Source organism: Rattus norvegicus, chromosome 7, assembly GCF_021556685.1.
Source record: "Rattus norvegicus strain SHRSP/BbbUtx chromosome 7, alternate assembly SHRSP_T2T, whole genome shotgun sequence".
Classification (NCBI taxonomy): domain Eukaryota; kingdom Metazoa; phylum Chordata; class Mammalia; order Rodentia; family Muridae; genus Rattus; species Rattus norvegicus.
The window spans coordinates 75,962,501-75,983,094 of NC_141540.1; the positions used below are offsets into that span (position 1 = coordinate 75,962,501).

At 40.1% G+C, this 20,594-nt stretch overlaps 1 protein-coding gene across 6 annotated transcripts in view; it reads right to left on the reverse strand.

The window, feature by feature from the left end:
- Stk3 (serine/threonine kinase 3) overlaps positions 1–20,594 on the reverse strand; it is a 270,202-nt gene that overhangs the window by 219,120 nt on the left and 30,488 nt on the right. For 3 of the 6 annotated variants that reach the window (XM_087558957.1, XM_087558954.1, XM_087558958.1), the window contains exons 2-5: positions 16,085–16,165; positions 14,350–14,370; positions 13,936–14,064; positions 582–696 (exon numbers count right to left, since the gene is read on the reverse strand). In XM_087558957.1, the coding sequence (XP_087415083.1) occupies positions 582–696; positions 13,936–13,952 (132 nt within the window). In that variant the 5' untranslated portion in view covers positions 13,953–14,064; positions 14,350–14,370; positions 16,085–16,165. The remainder of the gene's footprint in view (positions 1–581; positions 697–13,935; positions 14,065–14,349; positions 14,371–16,084; positions 16,166–20,594) is intronic. The other 3 variants (XM_087558952.1, NM_031735.2, XM_087558953.1) reach the window with 1 other exon arrangement.

Sequence of the window (20,594 nt, forward strand, 5' to 3'; positions counted from 1 at the left end):
ATGTTTGACAGCATAAGTAACGTCATCTAGAAACTGAATTACAAGTCATTTCACTGATAATTCTTCTTACCATTCACATAAAAAGGCCACGGAGCCTAGAGGAACTACTTAGGTTACAAAATGGTCAGAACATCTTTTATTAAGTAGTGCGCGTCACTACTCATTTCACATGCACATGCATGCATGCTTGTGTGCGTGCATGCGTTCATGCGCGCATGTGTGCATAGATGCTTGAAAAACAAAAAAAATCATTTACTTTTCAAAAATTCAGAAATGTAACTTCAACTATTTGCCAACTATAGATGGTAATACAAAAAAATTAAGAATGTCATGAATGTTATGATTTTAAATAGAATTGTAGCCATCACTTCCTGAGTGTAGGTTACTAAGCAGATGCACTGACTCTGAAAGGACAAGAGGACCTGACAATGCCCGGCATGCCTTGGGAAAAAGGGCTTCTCTCAACCTCCTATCACACCTCCTTTCCCACACTAATGTTTTCTTTGTAACAAAATACTGCTAGTTGGATTCTACAGTGGAAACTTTAAAATCATATTAACAAAGCAATTTTAAATACTTACTGTCTTGTTTCGTAATCTAATTATGTCTGAAACGGACCCGGCTCCACAGTACTCCATAACAATCCAGAGGTCTGTGTTCTTAAAGTAACTGCCATAGTACTTCACCACGTAAGGGCTGAGGAAAGACAGGCATGTTCAGTTCTTTGCGAAGAAAACTCCCAGTATATTCTCAGCATTTCATGTTTCAACAAATCAACTGAATGAGTAAACTTCTCTTTACAGTGAACTGTTTAGCTAGAGTTCAGCAACTGTGTATCAGTAGGGTTTCCTTCATGGATGAAAACTGAACAAGATTACAAGCCAGAGGGGGCCCAAATTGGGAAGGCATTTACTACATAATGTTAGAAACAAATGCAAGGCAATGAATTTCAATGAAGGCAATGGGATAATTTCTTTCATTCATGTTGGCCTTTACAGGTTCTTGAGAAAAAAATTCTTTACATACATAGCATATAATCAGTTAATACTATTAACAATTTAGAGTATTTCTTAACTGACAGTTTAAATCTTCCAGAGATAAATGACCTGTGTTTATAACCAAGTTGTTTCCCAAAAAGCTTAAACTACACTATATTACCATTATTGATTACTAAAGATATGTTACATAAGACTAGTATATAAAATATTTTCCCTAATTGAAAAGAGGTAAAGTATCCACCATCACAGAATACACAGCAGGATTAAATTACATGACAGCATAAACTATGCTGCACACAATTTTTATATAAACTAAATGCAAAAGAGACTTGAACATGGTGGGACAATCACAGAGAACATAGTAGAAAGGATTTAATGTGAGTAAAACTATTTTTAAATTACTCCAGAGCCTGGAACGATGACTCAGTCGTTAAGAGAACTGGCTGCTCTTCTAGAGGAGCCAAGTTCAATCCCCAGCACAAACATGGTGGCTCACAACCATCTGTGACTTCGGTTCAATGAGATCTGATGCCCTCTTCTGGTTCCACAGGCACCAGGCACAGATACAATGCTGCACAAACATTCGTGAAAGCAAAACAGCCATACACGTAAAATAAGATAAATAAATATTAAAACCATCTCAAAATTAGAGAGAGAGAAGATGATTTAAAAATAAACATGCATGAGTAAGACAACTAAAAAAAAACATGGTTGGTTAAAGGACAACTTGTTTATTGGATATATCTAGTCATAGCTATTACTAGGTGTCAATGTCAGATAAAGAAAATACAGCTGACTATGATTTGCCTTATGCTCTAGCAGGGGTGTGGTTTTGACAGCTGCAGACAGGTTCTTCGACTATGTGACTTTTGGAATTCCAGGGACTCTTTATAAAGGCTTAGGCCCCAAGAGGGGGTCCTCTCGGTTGTGGTTTGTTAAGTTGTACAAAGAGATGAGAAGGAACTAGATACCCTAAATGGCAAAGATCAGACTTGCCCCAAGGAACCCAATGCCCACAACCAGCAGGCATTAGTCTGAGGATAGCATCACCCCCTCTCTGCTCTCTCCTTTTCTCTTCTACCTAGTGTGAGAGGTTGAAAGGGTAGAAGAAGAGGAGTGGAGACAGATGAAAGAAAGAACCACAAAGCAGCCAAAATACTGCCTACACCTGAAAGCACGGAAAACAGGAAAAATGCTTTCTTTGCCTATAGCATTTTTCTTGTGTGGAAACTTTCAAATGTGCCCATGCTCAGAACCACCTGTGCTATACTATACCCTGTACTATACAGGTTGTGACTCAACAACCTTCTCCCTCTACAGCTGAGGTGATTCTGATATAGTGCCAGAATTAGCCACCTGTGATGGCTAGTTTTACACTTTACACAACTTTACACAAGCTATTGTCATTTCACGGAAGGAAATCTCAACTGAGAAAATATCTCCAGAAGATTAGGCTGTAGGGCATTTACTCAATCAGTGAATCAGGGAGGGCCCAGCCCACTGTGGGTGGTGCCATCCTCGGGCCCTTGTCATGAATTCTATAAGAAAGCAGGCTGAGCAGCCCATGTGGAGCAAGCCAGTAAGCAGCATCCTCCACGCCTCTGCATCAGCTCCTGCCTCCAGGTTCCTGTCCTGCTTGAGTTCCTGTCCTGACTTCCTTCGATGATGAGCGGTGCTGTGGGTGTGTAAACCAACCAACCAACCAACCCTCTAGGTCCCTAAGTTGTTCTGGTCATGCAATGTCATTACAGCAACAATAACCGTAACAAAGACATCGCTTCAGGATAAACTACAGACCCTTCAGAGAGCTCTTGGAATACTAACATTCTCACGGAGGAGCTAGGTACATGTTTAGTATCAGGAGATCAAGAGTCTCTTCACTCCAGAAGTGTACCTGCCTATAATCTCAGCTACAAGTTGGGAGAGTCTGAGGAGTTGCAGATCCGTCTGGGTTTCACGATGAGTGTGAGGCCAGCCACAATACGGAAACAAAACACTGTGTGTTGCTATCTTGCCTCATGTGTTAAGTAGTCAGTGGTAGTAAGGGTAGGATTGACAGCTCTTATGACAATAAGCGATGCCAAAACTGATCCTGAAAAAGCATTCCATCCATTCTCTGAGCCTCTCACACAGGTGAATCAAAAGAACGCTTTGGGGATAAAATTGTCTCAAAAATAGTAAATAATGGCTCATAATAATATAAAATTAAATACATCAAGTTTTTAAAACTATATGAAAAACAGACTCGAGAAAATTAACCTGAAAAAGTATCTAAGTAGGCAGAAGACATCAAAGATGAGCAGTCAAGTGCATTTTCTCTAATGTTTTCAACACTCGCTCACTCAATCTCAGGTCAGGCACTCAGTCTGAGAAGAAGGCCTGCGGCACTGCACCAGACTCAACCCTGACTCCTACAGAGCACTGCAGCCAGACATGAAAGGTACTAGGAAAGTAACCCCACAGGTAAGTAGGGCAGAGGGAGACTGCAACGAGAACTGGATATCATCTTACATTTACCGTATCTACCAAGAAATTGTTCTACTCAACCCCACACCCCATGCTCATACAAGCAATTCTAATTAAATTTATTTCTAAATAAATAAATGAATAAATAAGCAAACAAACGACAACAACAACAAAAAGGCATCAAAGTAGGAAAGGGATGTGACTTGCTAGGAAGAGCTTTAGTGGGAGAGAAAGGATGAAGATAATGGGCTGGAAATGGCCAAAATGTATTAAAATACATGTATAAAATGGTTGAAGAATAAAATATGTATTAAAAGTATATTAAACTACATGAAAAAATTGTTCCTGTGAAAGAAAAATATATTCAAATTCCAAGGCAGCCCTGAGTAGTGATGGGAGGGAGGTGGGGAGGGGCGGCTGATGACCTGAGTTGGATCCTGTAGAACTACTTCCTACAACGTAAATGGGGGTTCCTAGGACACAGCACTTCAAACTCTTGTTCCCTGTGGCCCACCAGAACTGACTGAATACTCCCAGGAGCTGATGCAATCTGCAAAAACTCCTCCCTGATCCTTTAAGTAGTATCTCCAGGGTTTATCCCACCCTGCCTGAGGACTGGCTCCCAGGAACAATGCGCACGCAAGCCTAACTGCTCAAGCGCAGCATGCTGCACAGCGAGCTGGCAATCAGCTCTATGCACACTTCTCTCTGTCCTCAAACCCAGCGCATCCACACTGTGGCTGTGAGCTCTCCGGCATGCACATCACACCTCTGAGCAGACCGGACTGACACAGACTACAGAGGAATCCTTAGCCTCTTCTGTCTGACCAAAAGCCCCTCAATCGCTGAGGGTCCTCATTATATCTATCTATTGTGAACAACAAATGAGAGGAATGCTGAGAACGAACAGGCACTAAAACCATGTGAGTGAGTGAACAGTGGGGGTCCTGCTTCAGAGCTCACTGCTTTATTTACCTGTTCTCCAGAGCACAAGCAGAGGACAAATCCATCACATGCAACTCCCATGCGCTCACACAACTAGACATAAAATTCACCTAGCACCGCGGCCCCACTATTAGCTCTACTCCTAGGAAAGCCCATCTGCCCTGACCTGCTCAAACACTCTTTTTTTTTTTCTCCATCTTTATTAAATTCGGTATTTCTTATTTACATTTCGATTGTTATTCCCTTTCCCGGTTTCCAGGCCAACATCCCCCTAGCCCCTCCCCCTCCCCTTCTATATGGGTTTTCTCCTCTCCACCCTCCCCCCATTGCCGCCCTCCCCCAACACTCTAGTTCACTGGGGGTTCAGTCTTAGCAGGACCCATGGCTTCCCCTTCCACTGGTGCTCTTACTAGGATATTCAATGCTACCTATGAGGTCAGAGTCCAGGGTCAGTCCATGTATAGTCTTTGGGTAGTGGCTTAGTACCTGGAAGCTCTGGTTGCTTGGCATTGTTGTACATATGGGAATCTCAAGCCCCTTCAAGCTCTTTCAATCCTTTCTCTGATTCCTTCAACGGGGGTTCCGTTCTCAGTTCAGTGGTTTGCTGCTGGCATTCACCTATGTGTTTGCTGTATTCTGGCTGTGTCTCTCAGGAGCGATCTACATCCAGCTCCTGTCGGCCTACACTTCTTTGCTTCATCCATCTTGTCTAATTGGGTGGCTGTATATGTATGGGCCACATGTGGGGCAGGCTCTGAAGGTGTTCCTTCAGTCTCTGTTTTAATCTTTGCCTCTCTATTCCCTGCCAAGGGTATTCTTGTTCCCCTTTTAAAGAAGGAGTGAAGCATTCACATTTTGATCATCCGTCTTGAGTTTCATTTGTTCTAGGCATCCAGGGTAATTCAAGCATTTGGGCTAATAGCCACTTATCAATGAGTGCATACCATGTGAGTTTTTCTGTAATTGGGTTAGCTCACTCAGGATGATATTTTCCAGTTTCAACCATTTGCCTACGAATTTCATAAAGTCATTGTTTTTGATAGCTGAGTAATATTCCATTGTGTAGATGTACCACATTTTCTGTATCCATTCCTCTGTTGAAGGGCATCTGGGTTCTTTCCAGCTTCTGACTATTATAAATAAGGCTGCGATGAACATAGTGGAGCACGTGTCTCTTTTATATGTTGGAGCACCTTTTGGGTACATGCCCAAGAGAGGTATAGCTGGATCCTCAGGCAGTTCAATGTCCAATTTTCTGAGGAACCTCCAGACTGATTTCCAGAATGGTTGTACCAGTCTGCAATCCCACCAACAATGGAGGAGTGTTCCTCTTTCTCCACATCCTCGCCAGCATCTGCTGTCACCTGAGTTTTTGATCTTAGCCATTCTCACTGGTGTGAGGTGGAATCTCAGGGTTGTTTTGGTTTGCATTTCCCTGATGACTGAGGATGTTGAACATTCCTTTAGGTGTCTCTCGGCCATTCAATACTCCTCAGCTGAGAAATGACTGTTAGAGTCACAGAGTCACACCGAGGTACTTTATATTACTTGGGACTATTATGGAGGGTGTCATTTCCCTAATTTCTTTCTTGGCTTGTTTCTCTTTTGTGTAGAGGAAGGCTACTGATTTATTTGAGTTAATTTTATACCCAGCCACTTTGCTGAAGTTGTTTATCAACTTTAGTAGTTCTCTGGTGGAACTTTTGGGATCACTTAAATATACTATCATATCATCTGCAAATAGTGATATTTTGACTTCTTCTTTTCCGATCTGTATCCCCTTGACCTCCTTTTGTTGTCTGATTGCTCTGGCTAGGACTTCAAGAACTATATTGAATAAGTAGGGAGAGAGTGGGCAGCCTTGTCTAGTCCCTGATTTTAGTGGGACTGCTTCAAGTTTCTCTCCATTTAGTTTAATGTTAGCAACTGGTTTGCTGTATATGGCTTTTACTATGTTTAGGTATAGGCCTTGAATTCCTGTTCTTTCCAGGACTTTTATCATGAAGGGGTGTTGAATTTTGTCAAATGCTTTCTCAGCATCTAATGAAATGATCATGTGGTTTTGTTCTTTCAGTTTGTTTATATAATGGATCACGTTGATGGTTTTCCGTATATTGAACCATCCCTGCATGCCTGGGATGAAGCCTACTTGATCATGGTGGATGATCGTGTAATGTGTTCTTGGATTTGGTTTGTAAGAATTTTATTGAGTATTTTTGCGTCGATATTCATAAGGGAAATTAGTCTGAAGTTCTCTTTCTTTGTTGGGTCTTTGTGTGGTTTAGGTATAAGAGTAATTGTGGCTTCATAGAAGGAATTCGGTAGCGCTCCATCTATTTCAATTTCGTGGAATAGTTTGGATAATATTGGTATGAGGTCTTCTATGAAGGTCTGATAGAATTCTGCACTAAACCCGTCTGGACCTGGGCTCTTTTTGATTGGGAGACTTTTAATGACTGCTTGTATTTCTTTAGGAGTTATGGGGAGGTTTAGATGGTTTATCTGTTCCTGATTTAACTTTGGTACCTGTCTAGAAAATTGTCCATTTCCTCCAGATTTTCCAGTATTGATGAATATAGGCTTTTGTAGTAGGATCTGATGATTTTTTAAAATTTCTTCAGATTCTGTTGTTATGTCTCCCTTTTCATTTCCGATTTTCTTAATTTGGATACACTCTCTGGTTAGTCTGGCTAAGGGTTTATCTATCTTGTTTATTTTCTCAAAGAACCACCTCCTAGTTCTGTTTATTCTTTGTATAGTCTTTTTTGTTTCTACTTGGTTGATCTCAGCCCTGAGTTTAATTATGTCCTGCCTTCTACTCCTCTTGGGTGTATTTGCTTCCTTTTGTTCTAGAGCTTTGAGGTGTGCTGTCAGGCTGCTAATATATGCTCTCTCCTGTTTCTTTATAGAGGCACTCAAAGCTATGAGTTCTCCTCTTACCACTGCTTTCATTGTATACCATAAGTTTGGGTATGTTCTGCCTTCATTTTCACTAAATTCTAAAAAGTTTTTAATTTCTTTATTTCATTATTGACCAAGTTATCAATGAGTAGAGCACTGTTCAACTTCCATGTATATGCGGGGTTTCTGTCATTTTTATTGTTACTGAAGACCAGCCTTAGTCCCTGGTGATCTGATAGGATGACTGGGATAATTTCAATCTTCCTGTATCTGTTGAGGCCTGTTTTGTGACCAATTATATAGTCAATTTTGGAGAAGATACTGTGAGGTGCTGAGAAGAAGATATATTCTTTTGTTTTATGATGAAATGTTCTGTAAATATCTGTTAAATCTATTTGGTTCATAACATCTGTTAGTTTTTCTATGTCTCTATTTAATTCCTGTTCCCATGATCTGTCCATTGATGAGAGTGAGGTGTTGAAATCTCCCACTATTATTGTGTGAGATGCAATGTGTGCTTTGAGCTTTAGTAAGGTTTCTTTTATGAATGTAGGTGCCCCTGTATTTAGAGCACAGATATTTAGTCTTGAGAGTTCATTTTGGTGGATTTTTTTCCTTTGACGACTATGCAGTGTCCTTCCTTATCTTTTTTGATAACTGTTGGTTGAAAGTCCATTTTTATTTGATATTAGAATGGCTACTCCACCTTGTTTCTTGGGACCATTTGCTTCAAAAGTTGTTTTCCAGCCTTTTATTCTCAGGTAGTGTCTATCTTTGTCTCTGAAGTGTGTTTCCTGTGTGCAGCAAAATGCTGGGTTCTCTTTACGTATCCAGTCTGTTAATCTATGTCTTTTTTATTGGGGAATAAAATTGGGGAATCCATTGATGTTACGAGATATTAAGGAATAGTGATTGTTGCTTCGTGTTACTTTTGTTGTTAGAGGTGCAATTATGTTTGTGTGGCTATCTACTTTTGGTGTCATAGCAAGGAGATTAGTTTCTTGCTTTTTCTAGGGTGTAGTTTCCTTCCTTGTGTTGCAGTTTTTCCATCTATTACCCTTTATAGGGCTGGATTTCTAGAAAGATATTTCATAAATTTGATTTTGTCATGGAATAGCTTGGTTTCTCCATCTATGTTAATTGAGAGTTTTGCTATACATAAGCCTGGGCTGGCATTTGTGTTCTCTTAGGGTCTGTATGACATCTGCCCAGGATCTTTTGGCTTTCATAGTCTCTGGTGAGAAGTCTGGTGTAATTCTGATAGGTCTGCCTTTATATGTCACTTGACCTTTTCCACTTACTGCTTTCAAAACTCTTTCTTTGTTTTGTGCATTTGTTGTTTTGAGTTTTATCTATTTGGGGTTCTGTAGGCTTCTTGTATGTTTATGGGTATCTCTTTCTTTAGGTTAGGGAAGTTTTCTTCTATAAGTTTGTGAAGATATTTACTGGCCCTTTAAGTTGGGAGTCTTCACTCTCTTCTATACCTAGTATCCTTAGGTTTGATCTTCTCATTGTATCCTGGATTTCCTGGATGTACTATGCTAGGAGCTTTTTGCATTTTACATTATCTTCGATGGTTCTGTTGATGTTTTCTATGGTATCTTCTGTCCCTGAGATTCTCTTTTCTATCTCTTGTATTCTGTTGGTGATGCTTGCATCTATGACTCCTGATCTTTTCCCTAGGTTTTCTATCTCCAGGGTTGTCTCCCTTCCTGCTTTCCTTATTGTTTTTATTTCCATTTTTAAAACTGGACAGTTTTGTTCAATTCCTTCACCTGTTTGGTTCTGTTTTCCTGTAATTCTTTAAGAGATTCTTTAAGGGATTTTTGTGTTTCCTCTTTAAGGGCTTCTAGTTGTTTACTTGTGCTGTCCTGTATTTCTATAGGAGTTATTTATCTCCTTCTTAAAGTTCTCTATCATAATAAAATGTGATTTTAAATCCAAATCATGCTTTTCCAGTGTGTTTGGATATCCAGTATTTGCTTTGGTGGGAGAACTGGGCTCTGATGATGCCAAGCAGTCTTGGTTTCTGTTGTTTAGGTTCCTGTGCTTGCCTCTCGCCATCAGGTTGTCTCTAGTGTTAGCTTGTCTTGCTGTCTCTGAAAATGGCTTGGCCCTCCTGTAGACCTGTTTTCTTTCAGCTGGCTCTGGGAACAGAGAGCTCTCCTCTCAGGTGTGTAGGTGCTCCTTGCAACTGGCTTTCAACTCTGGGTGCAGGCAGAAACTGGAAGGGTCCTGCCCCTGACTGCTCCTAGGTCCCTGTGCCAAGTGGGCACAGATGGCACTAAGTGATTTCCTCTTGGGTTGAGAATGTGGGCAGAAAGTATTTATCTCCTCTGGGTTCTAAGAAGTATCTGCACTTCTGAGGGTCCAGTTCTCTTCCCCACCAGATTTGGGTGCAGGACGCTGTGTGACCAGTTCAGTTCTGGGTGCAGGCAGAAACCAGCTGGTTCCAGCCACTGACTGCTCTATATTCCTGTATCTAGAGGCAGGAATCCTCTTGGGCCAGGGATGTGGGCACAGGTGGGCAGAAGTGGTGGTCTGTCCTGCGGTCTCAAGATTGTCCATACTTCTGAGAGTTCAGCTCTCTCCCCCACGGTATTTGTGTACCCTTGTGCCCTTTTCTAGCCACCTTGAGCACCAAGCACGTTGTGCATATGCATATGCATGCATGCAGATACACGTACATGAATATAAAGTTAAAAGAACTCTTTAAAATAAGAACTAAATAAACAAGAGTACCACAAATGCACTAGGGAATAGGAAGGCTTATCTGGATTAAGACAAACCTGCATCAATAAATCTTAAGTCCTAGTAAGTTGTCCACACAGGAACTATATGTTAGGTAATATATAGCAAGGCCAGGAGGCAAGGGTGATTGGATCTCTCTGAATTTGAGGCCAGCCTGGTATCACTCCCACCATCCCACAAAACACTGTAGTACATGGCAAGACCCAAGAATACTGAACAAAACACCACCCCTGAATTCACAGAATCTAACAGTCAGGGAATCAAGAATCCAAGTGGACAGTACAAAAAGTAACTCGCATAAGGGAATGGAGAAAGAGTGGTGGGACTTGAAGAGCACTGTGTGCTGTCCTTGGGATGCTAGACTTATCTAGTAGTACCAATCCACTTCAAGGTACTGAGCAGGAAATGTGCATCCAGCTTCAGGAAGAATAGATTGGTGGAGAGAAATGAAAGAATGAAAAAAAAGTAGGACATTGTTACAAAACAACCTCAGAAATCACTTCAGGGTCAAAGTAAACTGGGGCCAGGAACAAAGGCTTTATTACTGCCTCTGTGTACATGTACAACTAATACCTGAGTTCCTCCTTGTCCTATATAATACTGAACTGAAAGTCCTACAATATAACACTAAGGGGTTAGATGTATCACAGCAATACAGCACGTTCTAGCTAGCAAGACCCTAAATTTATCTCCAGCACTTCCAAGAAGCAAATAAAGAATTTTGAAGTATGCCACCAGTCCCCACTTTATATAACAATAAAAAGTAGTAAGAAGTCCAGTAGTTCCTGGATGAAGCCTCTCTAATGATAATTATGTTAGGTTCCATGTATGTGATGTGTATATAGGGTTCATTTCATTCACTTTTGTTTTTTCTTGGCAATGTTTGGTTCTTTACCTAATAATAAAATAGCACCAGCATCAGGCAAGTATCAAGTGCAGCTGATAGTACAGCATATCCTCCCTCCCCTGTGTTCAAACTGTAGCAGCCATATTCTCACCAAGTTACAAAGGTGATATAGCAACAAAGTCTGGGAGAAATGTGCAGTTACATACTTTGATCTGAGATTGAGGATATATTTTCCTATTACTATATGATTTTAAATTATGGTAGAAATGTATAATATAATCTAAACATATCACATATCTAAAACAGAAGTAAAATATACTGAACCGATAATGTTCCCCTAGAATTACTCAAGCACTTCATTAGCCAAAGAGTTTCTACTATATAGATGCTCCCTGACTCTACATAGGATCAGGTCTGGAAAAACCTCTATAAACTGAAAACACTGTGTTGCAAATGTGTTTTGCAAACCTAACCTGAACACCAAAGTAGCACTACAATACACTACAGGGTACTAACTGTCTATTCTCACAATCAGAAGGCTGATGGACTATAGCTTACTGCTGCTACCCAGCATCACAAAAACAAAAAAGTCCGGGGGTGGGGGGATCAAAATTTAGAATTCAAAGTAAGGTTTAACTGCCTGTGGGTTTCACATGAAACTGTATTGTGTAAGTCAAGGAGTATCTAAAAAGATTTTATACACAGCTAGGACTATGACTGTAGGACTTTAATGTATCTAGGGACACCAATGTGTCCAGACCCTTGTTAAGTCCCCAACTAAGACACTGTGTGAGACAATTCTGACAAAGAATCTTCTCCTTCCTGCCTGGAGAGTGGACACTGGGATTGGCAGGAGCCGCCCTCCTGTACTGCTACTTGATAAAATGGCATGACCAAAACCACTTAGGGAAAAACAATGGCATATGGGTGTGAAAGAAGTCCACCAAAGCAGACAAGGTGTGGCAGCGGGAGCAGGAAGCTCGCTGTTCACATTTCCACTGGTACATAGGACACAGGGAGAGTAGGAAACTGGGCAAGGCTATAAACCCCTCCAGACCTGTGATGCTTCCTCCAACCAAGTTCCACCTCCTACGACTCCTATAACATCTCCAAATGGAGACCTATGGAAGACGGTCCTCCTTCAAACCTCCATACCTATTATAGCCACGAAATAAATGATGTGGGTTAGTGATTAGTAAGTACAAAAAATAAGCCTGATCAAGGCCAGAGGCTGCATAGAACCCTGCAGAGACCCTGAATAGAACCAAACATGACCAATAAAAAATAAAAGTGAAAAAAAAATAAAAATAAAAGTGAATTGAAGGATTCCTAATGAGCCCTATATACACATACACTGGAGCCTGGCATAAATCATCATCAGAGAGGCTTCATCCACAAACTGATAGAAGCAAATGCAGAGACCCCCAACCAGACATTAAGCAGAGCTTGAGGAATGATTATAGGAGGAAGGGAGGATTGACTATAAAGGGAGGAAGGATTATAGGAGTCAGAGGGGTCAAGGACACCACAAGAACATGGCCCACAGAATCAACTAACCAGGGCTCATAGGGACTCATGGATACTGAATCGACAATCAAGGAGCTGCACTAGGTCCTCTGCATATATGGTATGGCTGTATAGCTTGGTGTTCTTGTGGGACTTTTAACAGCAGGCACAGGGACTGTCTCTGACTCTTTTGCCTGCTTTTGGGATCCTTTTCCTCCTACTGGGTTGCCTCCTTCAGCCTTAATATTAGGGTTTGTACCTAGTTTTATAGTATCTTGTTATGCCATTTTGGCTGATATCCCTGGGAGGCCTGCCCTTTTCTAAAGGGAAATTGAGAAGGAGTGGATCTGGGGAAGAAAGGAGATGTGGGAGAGGGACTGGAAGAAGAGGAAGGAGGGGAAACTGCAGTGGAGAAGTGGAGAAAACAAATCCAGACATACAGACAGCACTATGATGGTAGTGATGAGGAGGAGGGGAGGAAGAGGAGGAAGAAGAGAGTACATTGTTCCTACCTTCAGACCTTTCAGCAAAGGAGAACTCTATTCCCTTTTGCTAGCTCACCAGAGACTACACATACTGCTATCTATGCCTTCTGCATCCCTCAGAACAAAAACCATTGCATATGCAATGTCTATTGACTCTGCACAGAGAACCCTTTACCATCAGCCACACTTACTATCCAACCTGATTCCCTGTCAATCTCTTGACTCATAGTTTCCACTACAGTAAACAAGTGAACTGTTCTTCACCTCTCTAGATAAAAACTCTTATTCTTTTATCCTTCCATTTCTCCACCAAATTCTTCCTCAATTTCCAGACTGCCTATCATCTCTTGCTGAAAAACATTCCCTGCCCTCTTGTTCTTGTTATCACTCCAAGTACCCACTAGTCAGTACCCACTACTCTAAGTCAGGGCTCTTTGTCCATGCTTTTTCATCCCAAGTAGTCCACAGCCCCTCAAGAAGAAAAACAAAATCTTAGATTTCTCAGTATTTCTGGATCCTGATACATTATTTGCCCAACAGGAAATGCTTTGTAAGTGCTTGTTGATGAATCAGATTTACAAAAATTATTATATGCCAGATATAGAGAACATGTCTATCATGCCATCACTCAATTCAAAGGCTGAAGTAGTAAGACACAAAAATTAAGCTACAGAGGGAGTTCAACACTAGCCTTAGGCTACACAAGAAAGCCTGCATGGTAAAAAAGAACCAAAAACATGTAATACATAATGTAAAATGAGCCACTAAATATCAAAACCTTAATATTCAACCATAAATTGTCCTGAAGAGAGACAGGCTGTTATCTCCTTCCCTGTATATATCCTTTTATATCATTTCTTTGAATAGCTGTAAGGCCAAAGGACAAGTCTATACATTATCCTCAGGCTCTTTAGTTTTTGTCTTGCTCCCAATAAGAAGGCAGGAAAAAACAAATAGGTAACAAAAAAATCTATTTTACTATGTAACTAATGGCCATCATCAAAATGAACACAAGGAAATTAAGATACTTTCATACCTGTCACATTGTTGCATTATGGAAATTTCTTTGATTATTTCCTGAAGATCTGACTCAACAGGTACTTGCTTAATTGCAACAACTTGACCAGATTCCTTATGTATTGCTTTAAAAACACTTCCATAAGACCTTAAAAAAGAAAGCCAAGATGTTACTTTTTTTTTACATCAAGCATTGTATTAAAGACTACTGAGCTTTTTATGTATATTTTGCATACTGCATTTTCTAGCTTAAATCATCATTATAATGGTCAAAAACAAAAGTAAAGGAATAATAAGTTCATGAAGGAGCGTTACTGCTTGAATTACAAACTTAAAAGTTATCAAGTAAAAACACAGTGAGTTGCTATTTTCTTATGGGAAGAAAGGAGTAGGAGGCAGAGGAGATAGGAAGGAGGCCAGGAGGCTAACTTACGGTTTGTCAACTCAAATGCAGCTTAAAAAGACAGAAAAGGAAATTACAAGCATGAAAAGTAAGTTAAAGACAGTCCAAGTCTCGGGCTAAGAGGAAGACTGAATCAAGCAGAAGCCCAAGGGACCTTTCACTGTGAACCTTTTTTTTTTTTCTTTTTTTTTCTTTTTTGATTCTTTTGGGACAGGCTCTCATGTAGCCTTAAACATACTATAATCCAAGGACAATCTTAAATTACCAAGATTGCAGATGTGTACAACACCAAACTATCGTGAACCATTTAACACTAAATTAAGAAAAGTTGGCAATCCTCAACCAAAGTCTCTCAAGGCTTCTTTAAGTATCACCTTTCAAGAGAAAGACTACACACTCATGGGTAGTCACATAAAAGGAGACAGAAGACTTAATCTCTACTCTAGCTTTTGAATGTCTATCAACTAAATACTTGTGTGTTTTACAGAGCAGAAGCAATGAAGAAAAAAGTGATCTGTAACTTAATATGTACTCCAAACCAAGTTTAAAACTACTTAGTTCTAACAGTAAACCAGGTACCCTGACAGTTTTACAAGCATTGAACCTTCAGAATACCTTGGATTGTGTTTCCCAATTTATAATCAGTGCACTATGTTTTGTCATTTTGTAGTTATGTCTAACTTAGCCAACTGTATCAGAAAAAGAGATTTGTAAAAATCTATCTTATAATTTGTCAAGTTTCTGTTTTTAACCATATACTTAAAAGGGAAGACTGCAAAGTATACCTCTGTTTGTGTGTGTGAGACCATAACTAAATACAACAGATACTTTATATAAGCATTACAATCAGACTTGCTAATAACATTTAATCCTTTTCTAAGTTTTATATCTGTCCACTTCTAAAAGACAAAATCACATATCCATTTTTACTAGATTCTACTTACTCAGCAAATGACTCTCCCATCAGAGTTAGTTACTGTACTGTCTGTCCAAATGATCCGACAGGATTTCCCTTCCTATCCTTATCTCTACTTCTCTGTCCACTTGGGACCTTTTCCCTCTCATTTACCCAACAGAAGCACTGTTCCTTTTGTTTTCCTTTGATTTTTACCCATATGTTTGACTCTTTCTGATAGAATTTTTAATAAAAAACATCCTCCTGTTTAATTTTATATAGAGCTTATGAAAGCAGATTGGCTACTTTTAATTTTCTCCGAAGAGTTAATATTTTAATGTGACATTTAGTGAGCATTATACTTCATTTTACTTTTCCCACCTTATATTTGGAATGTTATATATTATATGTTCTTGCAAATATAATTGTTTTATACTTATTATCTACCTTTATCCATGATCAAATAATATACATTCCTCTATTATTTTGAAATGTTAACAATTCACCTGCCTATACATACTTATTTCCTCAAGATACTCAATTCAAAGCTTCTACTGGTCTTTTCCCAAATAAAATGGGTCCTAGGGTGCCAAACACAACCACAACCACTAGCCTAAGAAAGGCAAAATTATGAAGTTTACCAATGATAATGCACAAGATGGCCAAAACTCATACAAATCACTTTACAGCACATTTCTTGCTTCAGAGAGAGAGAGAGAGATTTTTCTAAAAGATAGTGTTACTATCCATACCTATCACTAATTGTCAGATTTCATGGTATTAGTAGTACTCACTCCAGCAAAAATACCCTGGTGAGAGCCTAGACAACACCACCTTTATATAAAAGATGTTTCCACGGTTCTTACTCACCCTTCTCCAAGCTTCTCCAAAACATCAAAGACCTCTTCAGGCTGCTTAGTCAAACTGTCTTCACTCAGCTTTTTTAGCTTACTGATAAAAGTAGAAAGAAAAATGCTTTCCTTAAAAGCTTTTTAAAAGACAATGCAATAAGCAATATAATCAGACGTTCCAAAAGCAAGTACAATGAAAGGTGCAGCCAACAGTCCCTTCCGAGGGATGTTCCTTGTGTGCCTGGCAACAGACTCCAATAGAAACCTCTTCAAAATCAGATGGTCATTCCTTTCCCTCATTCAGAAAGACAAGATGGCATTTTATACATATGCAATTCATGCACTGCTTCCACTCAACAACATACAGTTGTTTATATACTGATAATAACATATATCCCACCTAATAAAGGGGGTACATTCCAAGAAATACTTTAGGTAATTTTAACACAATAAGAACACCATGGACTGTACTTCAGCAAATCAAGGATATATGGCCTATTACATGGGCCGTATACACCGATTTCTACTCTATCCATAATGAACACAACACAGGAAAATTGGTAAATATGGAAAATTGGAGAATATGGTAGAAGATATACATGGCTTACATTTTTGCAGTAAACAGTTTCATCAGAAGGAATATACTTAGAGATAATTATTAGAACTACACTACAGTTAATACATAAGCATAATAATTTAATATCATGGCCAAGTAGTATATACTGTACACAAGAGCATGTGTTATACTTTTATACATTTAGAGCATATTGGCTTGTTCACACAGTACCAGCATAAACACCATATGTTATACTCAAAGATCACAGTGGTTATATCACTAAATAATATTAGAAAATTTTCGCTCTATTATAATCTTATGAGGCCAGTGTCATGCATAATTCATTATAGACCAAAACATTATGCAGCACACTGCCTTTACAAGAATATACCTACTACTGTAAAAACAAATATGCTATAAATGATACTAATATGACTAACTTAAGATTACTAAAATTGTTGATATAATTTATGTTTTCCAAATATACATGTACACAGAGAAACAGTCAATAAGTATCTTATCGCTTAACTTACATAAAGACAAAAATATAGAAGTCTGCCTGCTACTATTGCCTTGGCGAATGAACGTGGTATCAAACTGCCTTCTAAATAGTCTTAAGCCCACAGCGCAGCTGTCAAGCCTCATCAGAGAACGTCTCCTTGCAGTAGACAGTGGTTAATAAAGAGACAATAGTCAAAGTCCAGCAAATATGGTACTGGAGTGTTCTAGCCCAAATGGAACAATGCACGCGCACGCATGCACCACATGCCAGGTGTTCAGGGGTCTCCTAAAGAGAGACTGGAAAGAGGGTGAGGGGCAGAGGTTGGGAACAGTGCTGGAAAGCAGTGCCTTCTGGGCCTGACACAGGTGAGCACTGATGAACTCACATTAGCTATGGTCACCTGTACTCAATTAGGCCATCAACAGTCACTGGGGGAAGAGGGAATCACACTCCTCAGTGGGGCAGCCACTGGTAAGTTGTCCGTGCTCCAGTAAATAACCTCCTATCCCAACTCATGAAGACAACCATCTTTAGTGAGACAGATAAACAGACACACACAATAGAAGAAAGACATGGTAAAAAAAAAAAAAAAAAAAACTAAGGGCTTCCGTGGGAGGAGGTGTGGCAGGGTGAAAAGAAATAAATTCGTGACCCTCGGATCCCGGCCCGCAGCAGCTCTCTGCTCCCAGACGCCTTGGGAGAGAGACCTCACCGCCTGATCAGGTGGGCACTCCTGAGGCTGCAGGGCGGAAGAGACCACCAACACTGCCCACTGCTGCGCACATCCCTGGCCCAAGAGGAAACTGTATACGGCCTCGGGGTTCCCCCAGAGGAGGGCCCAGGAGCAGGAGGACCGCTGCTTCTGAGACACCGCCATAATCTGAACAAACAGACCGGATAAACAGTTCTCTGCACCCAAATCCCGTGGGAGGAAGAGCTAAACCTTCAGAGAGGCAGACAAGCCTGGGAAACCAGAAGGGACTACACTCTGCACACATCTCGGACGCCAGAGGAAAACACCAAACGCCATCTGGAACCCTGGTGCACGGAAGCTCCCGGAAAGGGTGGCGCAGATCTTCCTGGTTGCTGCCTCCGTGGAGAGCTCATAAGCAACACCCCACGAGCAAACTTGAGCCTCGAGACCACAGGTAAGACCAACTTTTCTGCTGCAAGTGACCTGCCTGGTGAACTCAAGACACAGGCCCACAGGAACAGCTGAAGACCTGTAGAGAGGAAAAACTACACGCCCGAAAGCAGAGCACTTTGTCCCCCTAACTGGCTGAAAGAAAACAGGAAAACAGGTCTACAACACTCCTGACACACAGGCGTATAGGACAACCTAGCCACTGTCAGAAATAGCAGAACAAAGTAACACTAGAGATAATCTGATGGAAAGAGGCAAGCGCAGGAACCCAAGCAACAGAAACCAAGACTACATGGCATCATCGGAGCCCAATTCTCCCACCAAAACAAACATGGAATATCCAAACACACCAGAAAAGCAAGATCTATTTTCAAAATCATATTTGATCATGATACTGGAGGACTTCAAGAAAGACGTGAAGAACTCCCTTAGAGAACAAGTAGAAGCCTACAGAGAGGAATCACAAAAATCCCTGAAAGAATTCCAGGAAAACACAATCAAACAGTTGAAGGAATTAAAAATGGAAATGGAGGCAATCAAGAAAGAACACATGGAAACAACCCTGGATATAGAAAACCAAAAGAAGAGACAAGGAGCTGTAGATACAAGCTTCACCAACAGAATACAAGAGATGGAAGAGAGAATCTCAGGAGCAGAAGATTCCATAGAAATCATTGATTCAACTGTCAAAGATAATGTAAAGCAGAAAAAGCTAGTGGTCTAAAACATACAGGAAATCCAGGACTCAATGAGAAGATCAAACCTAAGGATAATAGGTATAGAAGAGAGTGAAGACTCCAGTAAATATCTTCAACAAAATCATAGAAGAAAACTTCCCTAACCTAAAAAAAGAGATACCCATAGGCATACAAGAAGCCTACAGAACTCGAAATAGATTGGACAAGAAAAGAAACACTTCCAGTCACATAATAGTCAAAACACCAAACACACAAAATAAAGAAAGAATATTAAAAACAGTAAGGGAAAAAGGTCAGGTAACATATAAAGGCAGACCTATCAGAATCACACCAGACTTTTCGCCAGAAACTATGAAGGCCAGAAGATCCTGGACAGATGTCATACAGACCCTAAGAGAACACAAATGCCAGCCGAGGTTACTATATCCTGCAAAACTCTCAATTAACATAGATGGAGAAACCAAGATATTCCATGACAAAATCAAATTTACACAATATCTTTCTACAAATCCAGCGCTACAAAGGATAATAAATAGTAAAGCCCAACATAAGGAGGCAAGCTATACCCTAGAAGAAGCAAGAAACTAATCGTCTTGGCAACAAAACAAAGAGAAGAAAAGCACACAAACATAACCTCACATCCAAATATGAATATAACAGGAAGCAATAATCACTATTCCTTAATATCTCTCAACATCAATGGCCTCAACTCCCCAATAAAAAGACATAGATTAACAAACTGGATATGCAACGAGGACCCTGCATTCTGCTGCCTACAGGAAACACACCTCAGAGACAAAGACAGACACTACCTCAGAGTGAAAGGCTGGAAAACAACTTTCCAAGTAAATGGTCGGAAGAAGCAAGCTGGAGTACCCATTCTAATATCAAATAAAATCATTTTTCAACTAAAAGTCATCAAAAAAGATAAGGAAGGACACTTCATATTCATCAAAGGAAAAATCCACCAAGATGAACTCTCAATCCTAAATATCTATGCCCCAAATACAAGGGCACCTACATACATAAAAGAAACCTTACTAAAGCTCAAAACACACATTGCACCTCACACAATAATAGTGGGAGATTTCAACACCCCACTCTCATCAATGGACAGATCATGGAAACAGAAATTAAACAGAGATGTAGACAGACTAAGAGAAGTCATGAGCCAAATGGACTTAACAGATATTTATAGAACATTCTATACTAAAGCAAAAGGATATACCTTCTTCTCAGCTCCTCATGGTACTTTCTCCAAAATTGACTATATAATTGGTCAAAAAACGGGCCTCAACAGGTACAGAAAGATAGAAATAATCCCATGCATGCTATCGGACCACCACGGCCAAAAACTGGTCTTCAATAACAATCAAGGAAGAATGCCCACATATACTTGGAAATTGAACAATGCTCTACTCAATGATAACATGGTCAAGGAAGAAATAAAGAAAGAAATTAAAAACTTTTTAGAATTTAATGAAAATGAAGGTACAACATACCCAAACTTATGGGACACAATGAAAGCTGTGCTAAGAGGAAAACTCATAGCGCTGAGTGCCTGCAGAAAGAAACAGTAAAGAGCATATGTCAGCAGCTTGACAGCACACCTAAAAGCTCTAGAACAAA